The sequence below is a fragment of the Colobus angolensis genome, unplaced genomic scaffold (assembly GCF_000951035.1).
Source record: "Colobus angolensis palliatus isolate OR3802 unplaced genomic scaffold, Cang.pa_1.0 Scaffold46, whole genome shotgun sequence".
NCBI classification, from domain to species: domain Eukaryota; kingdom Metazoa; phylum Chordata; class Mammalia; order Primates; family Cercopithecidae; genus Colobus; species Colobus angolensis.
Window position 1 is genome coordinate 2,996,915 of NW_012118043.1, and position 16,543 is coordinate 3,013,457.

At 36.7% G+C, this 16,543-nt stretch overlaps 1 protein-coding gene across 1 annotated transcript in view; it reads left to right on the plus strand.

The window, feature by feature from the left end:
* The window catches only part of SLC9A9 (solute carrier family 9, subfamily A (NHE9, cation proton antiporter 9), member 9), a 611,074-nt gene that overhangs the window by 152,320 nt on the left and 442,211 nt on the right, over positions 1-16,543 (plus strand). The window contains exon 5 of the mRNA XM_011958071.1: positions 10,859-10,974. Coding sequence (XP_011813461.1) covers positions 10,859-10,974 — 116 coding nt within the window. The remainder of the gene's footprint in view (positions 1-10,858; positions 10,975-16,543) is intronic.

The window sequence follows — 16,543 nt, forward strand, 5'->3', positions numbered from 1 at the left end:
CTTGGCTATTGTGAGTAGCACTGCAATAAATATGGGAGTGCAGATATTTCGTCAAGATACTGATCTTCTTTCATTTTTGTATATTCCTAGAAGTGAAATTGCTGGTTTTTTAGTTTTTTGAGTTTTTCTCATGAAGGAATGTTAAGCTGTATCAAATGCTTTTTTGCCATCAATTGAAATGATCATGTGGTTTTTGTTCTTTATAATATGCATCACATTAATTTATTTGCATATGTTGAGACATCCTTGCTTCCCTGGGATAAATCCCACTTCATCATGATGAATGATCTTTTTAATGCGTTATTGAATTCAGTTTGCTAGTATTTTACTGAAGATTTTTGCATCAATATTTATAGGGATATTGGTCTGCAGTTTTCTTTTTTTGATGTGTCATCTGGTTTTGTTATGAAGATAATACTGGCCTCATAATATGAATTTGAAAGTATTCCCTCCTCCTCCTCTATTTTTCAGAATAGTTTGAGCAGAGTTGGCATTAGTTCTTTAAATTTTTGATAGAAGCAGTAAAGCCACTGGGTTCCCCGGCCTTTTCTTTACTGGGAGATATTTTATTATGGCTTTGATCTGGTTACTTGTTACTGGTCTGTTTAGGACCAATCAACATCTGTTGGATTTCTTCAAGGTTCAATACTGGTAGGTATGACAACAGGAATTTATCTAATTCTTCTAGATTTTCCAATTTATTGTCATATAGTTGCTCAGGGTAGCCACTAATGATCCTTTAAAAAATCCAGTGGTATCAGTTGTAATGTTTCCTTTTCCATCTCTAATTTTATTTATTTGAGTCTTCACTCTCTTTTTTTCTTAGTCTGACTAAAGGTTTGCCCATTCTTGGGCAAAATAAAACAACCGACTTTTTGTTTTATTGATCATTTGTGTTGTTGTCTTCAAATTCATTCGTTTCTGCTCTGATCTTTATTATTTCATTTCTTCCACTAACCTCGGGTTTGGTTTGCTCTTTCTTTTCTGGTTCGTTAAGATGCATCATTAGGTTGTTTATTTGAAGTTTTTTTCTTCCTTGATATAGGCACTTATAGCTATAAACTTCCTGCTTAGTACTGCTTTTGCTGTATTCCATAGATCTTGGTATGTTGTGTTTCCGTTATCATTTGTTTCAAGAAATTTTTCAATTTCCCTCTTAATTTCTTCGTTGACCCACTGTCATTCAGGAGCATATTGCTTAATTTTCATGTGTTTGTATAGTTTCCAAAATTCTTCTTGTTATTAATTTTTTGTTTTATTCCATTGTGGTCAGAGAAGATGCTTGATATTATTTTAATTTTTTCAATGTTTTAAGATTTATTTTGTGATCTAACGTATGTCCTATCCTTGAGCATAGGACATATGTTAGATCACAAAATAAATCTTAAAACTTTAAAATAAATCTTAAAATCTTAAAACTTTCTCTTCCTTCTTTCCTTTCTTCCTGTCTTCCTGTTAATGAAGGTGATGTTGTCTGGTGGTATGTTTTAATTTCTTGCTTTTTATTTTTTATGTGTTTATTGTATTTTTTTGATTTGTAGTTTTCATTAGGCTTGCAAATACTATCTTATAATCCATTATTTTAAGCTGATAACAACACTGTTTGCAAAAGCAAACAAATAAGCAAAAAGAGAGCTTATAAAAACTCTACACTTTAACTTTGTCCTCCTGCTTTTTAACTTTTTGTTGTTTCAATTTATGTATTATGGTACTGTCTATGTCTTGAGAAGTTTTAGTTATTATTTTTGATTGATTCATCATTTAGCCTTTCCAATTAAGATCATAATAGTTCATATACCAAAGATAAAGTATTATAATAGTCTGTGTTTTTCTGTGTACTTACTGTTACCAGTGAGTTTTGTACCTTCAGGTTATTTATTGCTCATTAACATCTTTTTCTTTAATGTTAAAGAACTCTCTTTAGCATTTCTTATAGAACAGGTCTGGTGGTGTTGATGAAATTTTTCAGTTTTTGTTTGTCTGGGAAAGTCTTTATTTCTCCTGCTTGTTTGAAGGATATTTGCACCAGATATACTATTCTAGGGTAAAAGTTTCTTTCCTTCAGCACTTTAAATATGTCATGCCACTCTCTCCTGGCTTATAAGATTTCCACTGAAAAGTCTGCTGCCAGACATATTGGAGCCCTTTTGTATGTTATTTGTTTCTTTTCTCTTGCTGCTTTTAGGATCCTTTCTTTATCCTTGACTTTTGGAAGTTTGATTATTAAATGCCTTGAGTTAGTCTTCTTTTTTATATCTGCTTAGTGTTGTGTAACATTCTTGTACTTGGATATTGATATCTTTCTCCAGGTTTTGCAAGTTCTGTATTAGCCTTTTAAATAAATATTCTACCTTTATGTCTTTCACTACTTCCTCTTTAAGGCCAATAACTCTTACATTTGCCCTTTTGAGGCTATTTCCTAGATCCTGTAGGCATGCTTCATTGTTTTTTATTCTTTTTTCTTTTGCCTCTTCTGACTGTGTGTTTTCAAATATCCTGTCTTTGAGCTCCCCAATTTTTTCTTCTGCTTGATCAATTCTGCTATTGAAAGACTCCGATGCATTCTTTCATGTGTCAATTGCATTTTTCAACTCCAGAATTTCTATTTAATTTTTTAAATTATTTCAATCTCTTCATTAAATTTATCTGATAGAATACTGAATTCCTTCTCTGTGTTATCTTGAATTTCATTGAGTTTCCTCAAAACAGCTATTCTGAATTATCTGTCCAAAGGGTCATATATCTCTGTTGATTTAAGATTGTTCCCTGGTGCCTTATTTAATTCACTTGGTGAGGTTATGTTTTCCGTGGTGGTCTTGATGCTTGTGGATGTTTGTCTTTGTCTGGGCATTTAACAGTTGGGTATTTATTGTAGTCTTTGCAGCCTGAGCTTGTTAGTACTCATATTTCTTGGAAAGGCTTTACAAGTATTCTAAAAGAACTGGGTGTTATTATCTAAGCCATATTTGGTACCCCAAGCCCAGTAACATTATGGTTCTTGCAGACTGGAAGAGGTACTGCCTTGAAGGCCTTAGATAAGATCAGGGAGAAATCTCCAGATTACCAGACAGTGACTCTTGTTCTCTTCCATTACTTTCTCCCAAATAAATGGAGTCTTGCTCTGTTCTGAGCTGCCTGAACCTGAGGTTGGGGTGAAACAAGTACCCCTGTGACCACCACCAATGGAACTGTACTAAGTCAGACCTGAAGCCAGCACAGCACTGGGTCTTGCCCAAGGCCCGCTGTAACCACTCCCTGGCTGCTGCCTATGTGTGCTCAAGGCCCTTGGGCTCCACCATCAGCAGGTGGCAAAGCCAGCCAGTCTTGTATCCTTCCCTACAAGGTGGCAAGTTCCCCTAAGCCCTGGATGTGTCCAGATGTGCCATGTGGGAGCCAGGTACTAGAGTCAAAATCCTTACAAGTCTACCTGATGTTCTGTTTAACTATGACTAAGCTGGTACTCAAACTGTGAGATGTAGTCATTTCCACTCTTCCCTCTCCTTTCCACGGGCAGAGGGACCCTCACCCCATGTTCACCACCACAGGCCCACAGGAAGTACTCCCAGCCCCTGCCAATGTTCCCTTAAGGCCCAAGCTCTCTTCAGTCAGCTTGTGGTTAATGCTACCTGACCTAGGACTCACTCTTCAGAGCGCTGGCCTCCCCTCTGGCCCAGGGCAGGTCCACCTATGCTGTCCAAGAGCCCAAGAGTCTGCTTGGTGCTCTGTCCTGCTGTTGCTGAGCAGGTACCTAAGATGCAAGTCAAAATACCTTTTACTTTTCCCTCTACTTTTCTCAGGAAGAAGGAGTCTCTCCCGATAGCCACCACAGGCAGGGAATATGCTGAGTCTTACCTGAAATCAGCAAGTCTCAGAGTCTCACCCAAGGTCCATGACATGCTACATGGGTATTGCTGCTGGTTATTTAGGGCCCAAGGGCTCTTTGGTCATCAGATGATGGGTCCTGTCAGTACTGTGCCCTTCCCTTTAAGGCAGTGGGTTCCCTTCTGGCCCACGTTGTGTCTAAAAATGTTATCTGGGAGCTAGGGCCTGGGAAAGGGGCCTCACAACTCTGACTGGTACCCTATCCTACTATGGCTGTGCTGATATCCAAGGTACAAGACAAAGTCTTCCTTACTCTTCTCTCTCCTCTCTTCAAGCAGAAGGAAGGGATCTCTTTTGGATCCATGAGCTGCGCAGCCTACAGTTGAAGAAGGGGTCACACGAGCACCACGTTAGCCACCCTGACTGGTGTTCCAGTAGGTCGCATGCCCCCAGTCCACTGACTCTGAGCCCGGTTCAGCATTGAGCTTCAGAATCACCTAGGAGTTTCAGTCCATGTGGCCTAGATTGCCTTTGAAGTTTATTTAGGGTCCCAGAGAAATTTAACCTGCAGTGGGGAGGCTTGGCAGAACTCAAGTTCTAATCGCTGGGATAGGGAATTCATCTCTGGCCAAGGCTGGTTTTATATTTCCTCTGCGGACAGGCATCAACTGAGTTCAGCTCAGTTTGGCTTTCTGCTGTGACAGGGCACTGAAGTTCAGTGCAATGTTCTACAGTTGCTGCACTCTCCCTCTCCCAGATGCACAGATTCTCTTTATCCATGCTACACTGCTGCTGCCAGGAGATGGAGGAGGAGTGGCATTGGCATTTCAGGACTGTCTCCTACCCTCCTCGGTACCTCTTTTAGCTATATGAAGTCAAAGCCAGGTATTGTGAGTGCTCACCTGCTATTTGGTTCTTATGAAGTTGCTCTTTTTGTGTGTATAGTTGTTAAATTGATATATTTGTGGGGGGTACAATCACTGGAGCCTTCTGTTCTACCATCTTCCTCTACCTCTATCTCAAAATATAAAGTCTTTTAGACAGGAATTATGTATATTATTAATTATTTGTTGAATGAATGAGTCAATGCATAAATTAATGAATACATGAATGAGTGAATTTCACTACAGTAACTTCCCAATCCTATCCAGCCTAGCACAGTTTATGAGTTCTTCTGAGAGGGATTGCCCTTGAACACATGCTTTGGAAAAAAGAAGATGTGAGACTGAAACTATCCATAAAATCTTCACAAATAAATAGGGAAAGGTATTTTCCCAAAGGACATTTGGGTATAGAATTCAGAAATCTAGATGCAGATCATAACTTTCATACTGATTCCAGCACATGTAGATCCTGAGTTTTCCCACTGCAGAGCAAGCTCCACATAGTGGCCTATTTCACATGGTTTTGCAGTCAGGGATGTGGCTTTTCTGACCATTAATGGGACTGGTCCACATAGCTTTGTCTCCAAACTGACAACTTCCTTTGCTTATCCCTAACAATTCAAAAAACTGCCTTTTCTGGTGATCTATTCATCATTTAGTGAAGGCTATTTTTAAAAAAGAAGAGGGAGGAGGAGGAGGATTCCTTTTTTAAAAATACTGAGATTAAGGTGCCATATTTTTAAATCATCCAAACAATTAAAACTTCTGGAACTTTTTGTATTGAAACATTTTTACAACATAGCTTTAAGTGTAGGACTTTAATAGTGTGAAACTAGCTCATGAAATTTAAAATTAGTGTATGCGTCATAGCTCTAAATGAAATGAGTATGTTAAGCATTTTCCCAAATCCCCTTTTATGCAATGCCTTCTATTAGAGTAAAATTTATGACTGCCATCCTGTGAGTCTCTAGTCTTTGAGAGCAAGTCATGGATTTCTGTCTTTATGTGCTCTATAGCACCAGCACTCTGTTTTTCAAAGGAGATTACTAATTGAATATTTGCTGAAATCAATGTTATTAATGATTTTACTTTTTACGATACAGTTTCTGCTTCTGTCCACCCCTGTAACTCAGGCTGTCACTAACCTCAGAGTGTCCACGGGAGGACATCTAACTCAGGTTTGCCATCTTCAGGGCATTGTATGCGCTAGACTTCACCAGATTCCCTCTCCCATGAAATTGCATCTGCCTTGTCCTGAGCCATCGTGCCTTCTATGAAGTGATGGCAGAAAGAATATACCTCTCTGTGAGGATATGGTGGCTGGTAATGGGTGGCTTCATTTTTTAGCCTCCCAGTTAACGTATTTATAACTAATTGGTTTTTATTAATAATAATATAGCAACAATAACAATAGCTGCCATTATAAGAATGCGTGGCACATTGTAGGTGCACAATAATTGTTGGTTTATTATAATTAGCAATGATAGTGGCCATTGCTATATTAGTAATAATAACAATTACCATAATGAGCTTGAACTGAACTGGGCTTTTTATTTTTGTTTCTTGTATTATCTCAAGGAAGTGACTGAAATTATAGTCATTTTAGGTCAAGGAGTTGATTTCAAGTAAATAAGTAATTCCTTTCTTTTTTGAAAAAGCAAACTGTATGTGGGGTGTGTGTGTGTATGTGTGTGTGTGTGTGTGTGTGTGTGTGTACTCACACACATGCATGTTTCTCCTGATTTCAAAAGTGTTATAGAGTTGGTGGTTAAGAATGTAGGCTTTGGTGTCCAACTGCCTGGATTCAAACTCTGGTTTGTCACAAGCTAATTCTGTGACCTTAGGTAAGTTAGTTAACCTCTCTGAGTCTTGATTTTCTCATTTGTAAAAGGAATAATTATAGAACATAGCTCATAGAATTATGAGGATTAAGTAACACAATGAATAACTATTATGTCCATAATAGTACTCACTGATGTACATTGTTTTGTTTTTATTATAGCAATTATTTAAAAAGAACTGGAAAAATGCAGAAAAGTAAAAAGGAGGAGTTGTTTAATTCTATTATATAACCACTATTAACAATAACACAGGGCTATCTGTGTCTAACTTTTTCCATTTATATGTATGCCTAAATATACTCAATTTTATACAGTTAGGTATAATCATTAACTTGTTTTAATAATTTACTTTTCTGTGTCCAGTGTAATTTATTTTATATATCACTTTATAATTTATGTTATCAATTTACTTTTCTGTGTTTAATATATATTATCATATAGAGTTTCAATACTTGCATATTAGTCTGCCATCATTTGTATTATGCTATTCATTCATTGGACATATAGATTGCTTTGAATTTTTTATTATGATAAATAATAGGAATCTTAATCTAAATTCACATCTTTTGGTACATATTTTATTAATTTCTTGGTATAAATTTATAGGAAAACATTTAATAAGCTATAGAATTTTTCTAAAATTAATACTTTTAGAATAAATTGCCAAATTGGTTTCCATAAAAACTTTAATTTCATTTCCAGCAATAGTATATGAGGCTTCTAGTTTCCATGTAACCTTGCCATACCTAGGTAGTATGTATACATTTTTTTTATAATATCCAATTTAATGGCTTCTGTACAATATGGAACAAGTCATTTTAATTCTGAGCTTCAGATTCCTACCGTGCAAATTAAATTAGTGGGTATAGAATTCAGAAATATAGTGACAGATCACAAAGTTTATATTGATTCCAGAACCAATTGATATTCAATATTTGAACTGCAGTTCAAGTGACAAAGGGCCAAGGCAAAGTTGGGCTAATACCAGAAGAGGCTGACGGGAAGTTGGGCTAATGCCAGAAGAGGCAGAAGAGGCTCATTATAGATGAATACTGAGGATCATTTCTCTGCTAATGCCATGACTGTCCAGAATGTCCCAGTGTTGATTAGAAAGTAATGTAGATAACAGTTATAATTTGAATATCTGATTGTGTCTTATTGCTGTCTATCCTGCTAAACTGTGTACCCTATGAGGGCAGAGATCTTCGTTTGTTCACTGATACAATTTATGCCTTTAGCATGGAGCCTGACGCATAGTAGGGGATCGATGAGAAGCACCTTATACAAAAGTTAACTCAAAATGGATTAAAGACTTAAACATAAGACCTAAAACTATAAAAACCCTAGAAGAAAACCTAGGCAATACCATTCAGGACATAGGCATGGGCAAAGACTTCATGACTAAAACACCAAAAGCAATGGCAACAAAAGTCAAAATTGACAAATGGTATCTAATTAAAGAGCTTCTGAACAGCAAAAGAAACCAACCTCAAGTGAATAGGCAATCTACAGAATGGGAGAAAATTTTTGTGATCTATCCATCTGACAAAGGGCTAATATCCAGAATCTACAAAGAACTTAAACAAATGTACAAGAAATAAACAACCCCATCAAAAAGTGGGTGAATGATATGAACAGACACTTCTCAAAAGAAGACATTTATGCGGCCAACAAACATGAAAAAAAGCTCATCATCACTGGTCATTAGAGAAATGCAAATCAAAACCACAATGAGATACCATCTCACGCCAGTTAGAATGGCAATCATTAAAAAGTCAGGAAACAACAGCTGCTGGAGAGGATGTGGAGAAATAGGAATGCTCTTACACTGTTGACGGGAGTGTAAATTAGTTCAATCATTGTGGAAGACAGTGTGGCAATTCCCCAAGGATCTAGAACCAGAAATACCATTTGACCCAGCAATCCTGTTGCTGGGTATATACCCAAAGGATTATAAATTATTCTGCTATAAAGACACATGCACATATATGTCTATTGCAGCACTATTCACAATAGCAAAGACTTGGAACCAACCCAAAAGTCCACCAATGATAGACTGGATAAAGATAATGTGGCGCATACACACCATGGAATACTATGCAGCCATAAAAAGGATGAATTCATGTCCTTTGCAGGGACATGGATGAAACTGGAAACCATCATTTTTGACAAACTAACACAGGAACAGAAAACCAAACAGCACATGTCCTCACTCATAAGTGGGAGTTGAACAATGAGAACACATGGACACAGGAGGGGAACATCACACACCGGGGCCTGTCGGGGGGTGGGGGCCTAGGTGAGGGACAGCATTAGGAGAAATACCTAATGTAGATGATGGGTTGATGGGTGCAGCAAACCAAAATGGCATGTGTATACCTATGTAAAAAACCTGCATGTTCTGCACATGTATCCCAGAACTTAAAGTATAATAATAATAAAAAAAGAAGTATCTTTTGAAGGAATAAATAAGCTGAATGAAGCTACCCTATACTTATCAAGAGACTGCACCTGGTGACTGGCAGTGTGCTGTCCTCTGGATAAGTGTGGATGAGTTGCCATGAATGAGGCCTCTTAGACTTGCCTTTTCCCATCTCCCATGCTGTGTCCCACCGACAGTCTTTCTCAGATATTTAATACCTTCAGCCTCGTTAAGATTCAGCCTCCCCTTCTAGAATCCATGCTTTGCAAAGCAATGTTGGGCCCCTGTGCTCTAAACCATTATGGATTGACTTAATAGTTCAATTCAGAGGGTAGAATTATTTCTAAGTTCTTAGGGATTCTTCATTGCTGTCTTTTGGACTACCTAGAGCAACTACCTCATGGTGTGGTTGAGGGTATATTACATGAACTAATATATCATGTAAAATATAGGACTGTTGATCTAGGCGATACAGTGTGGTGGTTAAAAGCCTAGACTTTAGAGCCAGACCTTCTCAATTCACATCTGGGCTTCACAACTTAATAGCTGTGTCACCTTAAGCAAATTGCTTAATCACACTGTATTCAGTTTTCTTGCTAAAAAATACAAAAATATTACCATTGATATGGGGATTTAATGAGTTAAAGCATGTGTACAAGTAAAAATGGTAAGTAAATGTCACCTACTATTTTTATCATTATTATTGGCCTCAATGACCTCATTGAGAATTTGCTATGTGCCAGACATGAAATATGTATTATCTCAGTTAATCCTTAAAACAATTATGTCAGCTATTACTGTTATCCCTACCTCGTGTATATTCAGGTTCAGAAAGTTTTAGTAATAACTTAAAATCATATAGATAGTAGGTAGTAGAGTCTGGATTTAAAGGCAGGTAGGTCTGAAATATTCTCTCATAGAGATACTTTTCTTAACATAATTTGAAATATCTGCATTCTTATCGACATTTTTTAGTATCTGACTCTTAGCCTTTTTACCTGTGCCCAAAACCTTAGAACTAACTTTAAGTTCATGTGAGTGTTTAAACATCCATCTGTTGGTTTCATGGTCTATAGTTTCTAAAGACTCTTAGAGTTCTTAAATTACACTGTGATCCAGTTCACCCACCTCTCCATTTCCTCTACTAGGATCTTAGCAAAATCAATCAGTCAGTTAAATAATTAAATACCAATTAAAAGCTATAGGATGGCAAATGATGACCAAAACAGACAATTTGCATGCCATGGTGTGGGGACAGTAAGGTTATAGAATCTTTCCTTGAAAAATCACAATGCAACTATTTCAGTATTCATTTTAAACAGTGAGCTGGAGTTACATGTTCTAACCTAACAGTGATTCTCTACCCAGCATGGAAGTGTCCTGACACCATTAGTAGCAGAGACTCATCTATTATAAGGTGACTGGTTTGACTGAGTGCCCTGTGATTGGCTAGTATCCTTCTCATCACAGTGATGGACTTGAAATTTGTACCCTTTTCAGTCACCCCCAGCAGACAAAACGAGGAAAACTGAAAAGCAATCCAGTTACAGATGTCAGCACAGCTGCTGTGTTTTTGGATATGATTTGCTGTGCCACATTTGACAGATTATTTTTTATATCTTTGAGATTTATCTTGTTTTCATTGGAATATACTATAAACTGTTCCATTACCTTTTACCAGGTGAATAAATTGTGATATTTGGTAAAATTGTCTTTCATAGCCAAGAGATTCCAGTGTACAGAAAGCTAGCATGACTGTCATTTGGCAGGGCGGTGGCAATTTGTGCATGATACGTATTTGGGAAAAACATTAGCATGTGGCTTATGATAGCACGGGTTTACACAGGGTTCATCTTGATGTTTGAAGGTCATGTTTTTCTCTTCAACAGGTTAATTATGTATGGTTTTGTGAAGGCTATGATACATGCTGGCCAGCTGAAAAATGGAGACTTTCATTTCACTGACTGTTTATTTTTTGGTTCACTGATGTCTGCTACAGATCCAGGTAATTGCTCAAATAATCTATTTCTTCTTTTAAAATCAAACAGTAAAAAAAATCAAACATTGAAATTGAATGTTTCTCCCCAAGACCATCACCCGAGTCTACATAATAATTTCTATTCCTCTTCATCTGCAGTTGACATACCTGTTAGTAATCATGAAAGAAAAGAAAAGGGGAATATTTTAATAGTGCTAAAGAAATTGGTTAGAAAGTAATTTCAGTAGTGGGAGAGATCTTTAAAGTCATTATAGTTTATTTCTCTAGATAAGCTTGTCCAACCAGCAGCCCAGGATGGCTTTGCATGCTGGCCAACACAAATTCATAAACTTTCTTAAAACATAATGAGATTTATGCACAGACCTTTTAATTTGCTCATCAGGTATCATTAGTGTTAGTGTATTTTACGTGTGGCCCAAGAAAATAATTCTTCTTCCAATGTGGTGCAGGGAACCCAAAAGATTGGACACTTCTGCTCTAGACACCCCTGCTCTGGAACATGTAACCATTTTGAGTTATCATCCTGAATTTTTCTCCAGTCAATATGTCTTCTCTTCTTTTGAGAATGATGTATTAAATTAAATGGTTTAAAGATATATTTTTAAAATGTTTACTATGGTACTTTTCGAGCATATCAAACATACGGAGAATAGTAAAAAGAATTCACATATGCCCTTCAGCAATTATCAAATACGAGCAATCATCTTATTTATACCCCCTCCACACGCACTCTCTCACATCATGACTGGATTATGTTAGAGCAAATTCTAGCAATCATATTATTTTCCTTGTAAATGTTTTGAAAAATGAGCATTGTCACTGTAAGACCTAAAAATATTAACAATCATTCTTTAATGATGTCCAAAATCTTCTCATTGTTTTAATATTCCTAATTGTCTTATTGTCATTATTCGTTTGTATAACAGTTTGTACAAATCAAGATCCAAACAAGGGCAGCATATTACAATGGATTGATATGATTGTTGAGCCTCTTTTTATCTAGAAGTTTCCCTTTTATTTTTATTTTCTTGTCATTTATTTGTTTTAAAAAAGAAGTAATTTGTCTTGTGGTTGAATTGAATAGAGTTCCTTAAAATATTCCTCAGTGCCCTGTATTTCTTATAAACTGATAGTTAGATTCAGAGGTTTAATCAGATTCAGGTTCAACCTTTTTGGTATGATTACTTTAAAGATGGTTATGTGAGCCTTCTGTTGCATCACCTCAGGAGGCAAATAGTGATTGGTGACTCAGCTGTCAGCCTGATCCATCATATTATTGATTGTTACTCTAGCAAAGACTACCAGAACACAACCTGTGGTTGAACAACATGGTTTTATTACCTGTTGTAATGAAAGTGAATACCATGGGGAATCATGTTACGTTAGAAAGGACTTATTATAGGACCTGGGTTTATGTTTGGTTATTTTAGTGAGGGTTTAAGGCATCAGGGCTTTGGTCTGGATTCAATGCTGTCAGGAAGTGGGAATAACTCCAAGACTGGGCATCTTAGTTAAGTCTTACTTAGAAGGAGGAAAGACTCGATTGAGCCTAAAGCTACAATTGGTGAAGAAGCAGTGGTCACTCATAGTAGCCAGGATAGGGGGATGTTTGGTCAGTTTTGTGGTTTGGACAATGTTCATTATTTGTGTTTAGACATAATTACATAGTAGTACTGTTTTTGTCTGGATCCATCATGGTCACAGAATAACCTTGCCTGATGTCATTCTATGAAGTTGTTTTTGTTCAACAGGAGAACACCAAGGCCTAGCTAAGAGTATCAGGCCAGCTCTTGAATGTCAGGCTACTTTTCTCTTTCTTAGGAACATATAAGAATCTTTCTCAGCTGGGAGCGGTGGTTCACACCTATAATCCCAGCCCTATGGGAGGCCAAGTTGGGAGGATCACTTGAGCTCAGGAGGTCAAGACCAGCCTGGAAAACTTAGGGAAACCTTGTCTCTCAAAAAAAATTTTTTTTTTTTTAATTTAAAAAATATGCTGGTGTGATGGTACACATCAGTAGTTCCAGCTATAGCTACTTGGGAGGCTGAGGTGGGAGGATCACTTCTCAGGCCGGCAGGATTGGCACCACATAGTGACTTGTTATAAATGTAAAATCTCAGGCTCAACCACAGACTTAGGATCAGATGCTGGAATTTAACAGTATCCTCAAGAAATTCATATGCACATTAAAGTTTGCAAAGCTTTACATTTTGGAGTTACCCAATTTTATCTAATGGTTTTAGTACCCACTGATGGTTTTTGCTTAAATCAGTATTTATTAGGGGTTATAAACTAGTGATATGCTAATCTAATCCTACCTTTTGCATGTATTAGCTGGTGGTACTCTCCTTAATGAAGTAGTCTTCCAGTTCAATTATTTCAGTACCCAGTGGTATAATTTAAACAACAAAAGCAGGGCAAATGATCCATTTTTTTTCTTTATTTACTAATTTTCAAAAGAATGTGTTGTGTAGCATCCTGCACATGTGACCAATGAGATGAACTTTTAAAAACATATCACTGTGAACACATGGATTTTTACATAGATGACATGTTTCAATCTGCTGTTGTCATTATATTCTTTTTCATGATCAAAAGATTCCATTTTTGACAAGTGGGAGACTCTTCAAGTTTCTCCTGTATCCTTTTATTATAATCCCGACAGTTTTCGATAGGTTTCTTGCTTTTGAGTAAGACTAGATGTTTCAATCTTATCTTGTATATTTCCTGCACCCTACCTAGCAATTACCTATCTCTCTGAAAAGCCTTGGCTTTTTCTAAGAGGGAAATTTAGTTAGAGACCATAATCTGGGCACTAAGGGATTGCATTGCTGCTGAATTGGTAATTGTTTTTAGACCTTTTTTTAAAAGGAAAAATTATATCACAAATTCATAATATTTTCAGTTACAATTTAGTATTATAGGAACTTAACTGCCTTGAATTTTTATTTTCATTTTTATTTTCTTCTGCCTACTCTTTGTCTTCATACACATTCATATAATTTCTTATTTGCTTAAAGCATATGTTCTCAAAAGTATAATATATATACTGTTACTAAAAATATGATAACTAAAAACTGTTTAAGATTTTATTGTGGTTATTTTTAACCTGTGGATATATCCCACTAGTGAGGTACAGTTAAAAATTATTCCCTTTTTTAAAATCACTTGAAATAACTTCTCTGTGTGGTTAAGCCACAAGTCGATATATAATAATGTTCATTTGTTTTATTTTGTTTTTAATGTTTGTTTTAAAACTAGATTATATATAGGATTCTAAAAAGAAAATCACAGAATAAAATAGGAGAAATCTAGCTTCTCTCCCTGTCTCCTTTACCCTAAATTTCCAATGATTTTGATTGGTTTTTGGCTTACCCTTCTATATTTAAATTTAAGCAAATACACAAACATGCACACATTCCTCTATATGCTACTATGCACATGATTCTTCACCTTACTTTTATTTAATTAACAGTATTTTGGAGATCTCTTCATAACAACATATAAGAATCTTTCTCAGCTGGGAGCAGTGGCCCATGCCTATAATCCTAACCCTATGGGAGGCCAAGGTGGGAAGATCACTTTAGCCCAGAAGTTCAAGATCAACCTGAACAACATAGGGAAACTCTGTCTCCCCAAAAATAAAAAATAAAAAGATAGCTTAGTATCTTTTTATGGTGCACACCAGTAGTTCTAGCTATAGCTACTTGGGAGGCTGAGGTGGGAGGATGACCTGAGCCCAGAAGATTGAGGCTGCAGTGAACTATGATCATGTCACTGCACTCCAGCCTGAGTGACAGAGCAAGACCCTGTCTCAAAATAAATAATAATAATAATCTTTCTAATTATCTTTAGTAGTCGAAGAGTACCCCCATGGTTTATTCGATCAGTCTTCTATTGATGGAAATTTGGGTTCTTTCTTCTGCAATTATGTATGGTGTTGAAATTAATAGCTTTTCGCATTTTGACAGTGTTTCTTTGGGAGACATTTCCGGAAGGAGATAATGGTAAATGTATTTGTAATTTTCCTAGATGCCAAACTCCCCTCCATAGAATTTGTACCATTTTGCATTCATACCAGCAAGGTATGACAATACCTGTTCTTCACAGTCTTGTCAATGCAGTAGACAATCAAAACTTGGGGGGTTTATCCATAGGAAAGGTGAGGATTTATATATCCCTATAGCATGACTTAGTACTTCTTTTATTATGAGTAAGATTGTATGTTTGTATTTTTGTATTTTGTTATGAGTAAGATTCATATATTTAGGAGATATGAAATTTTTAGAAAAAAGTTCTTATACATATATATTTCTATTATGTATCTATTTTTTTTCTATTTATAAGACACCCTTTTCCAGTAGAGTCATTAAACTTTTACATTTCAATGTTTAGATGCCCTTAATATGTTAGGAATATGAATCTTTTCTCTGTAATATAAGTTACAAATAGTTTTCCTGGTTTGTCATGTCTTATTTTGCTTATGGTATGAGAGGTTGATTGAAAGAACATGAAATGAAAGTGAGTCTTAGGTTTAGAACCCATGGTGTAGATTGAAGATCAGAGCCCCAGAGTAGTATACAGGGATAGACTGCTCTATCCCCAGGATTAGGAATGGCCTGGTCACTATGTCATTGCTAGAAGATTTCACCCTCACACAGCCCAAGGGAAATGCAGAAGTCCCTTAGCAGCCACTGGAATCATGGACTCAAGACTATATATTTTCAGTCAATCTAGCTAGTTAAGGTTGTTCTCTTCTGCCATATGTAGATATTCTGCCTTTCAGGGTCAGGCCTCACTTTGCATCACCTTTGCATAAATCTTCAAGTTCAGAAGCACTGCAACCAGCATTCCCTGGTCCCAACACTGAAGGCTGAGTGTGTTGCCTTCTACTGAGTGACTCAGCTAGCTCTAAACACAGTTGAGTTATATTCAAGTGCTGCTCCTTCCGTGGCAGGTGATGCCCCTGAAGTTATGTTTAGATAACACAGGAAAACCAATTAAAACAGAAAAAAAATCCAGGCTGGGCACAATGGCTCATGCCTGTAATCCCAACACTCTGGGAGGCTGAGGCAGGAGGATTGCTTGAGGCCAACAGTTCTAGATCAGTCTGGACCACATAGCAAAACCCATCTCGAAAGAGAGAAAGAAAGAGAGAAAGAGCAAGAAAGAAAGAAAGAGAGAGAGAGAGAAGAAAGAAAGAAAGATAGAAAGAAAGAAAGAAGAAAGAAAGAGAAAGAAAGAAAGAAAGAAAAAGAAAGAAAGAAAGAAAGAAGAAAGAAAGAGAAAGAAAGAAAGAAAGAAAAAGAAGGGAAAGAGAGAGGAAGGGAGGGAGGGAGGAGGGAAGGAAGAGAGGGAGGGAGGGATCCAGCTTCGTAAGATGATTATTTATCTGCATTGTATCAAACACCTGAGCGGACTGGATTTTTTAAAATACAATATTGGCTCGTAACCATAAACAGCATCCTGAGGCCCCAGTCTACTTTTCAAGTTTGGCAAGGACCAGCTGTGCAACTTTGGGCAGCCACTTAGCCTCTCTAGATTTTATATATTATTGGAAGTAGAAGACAGTGT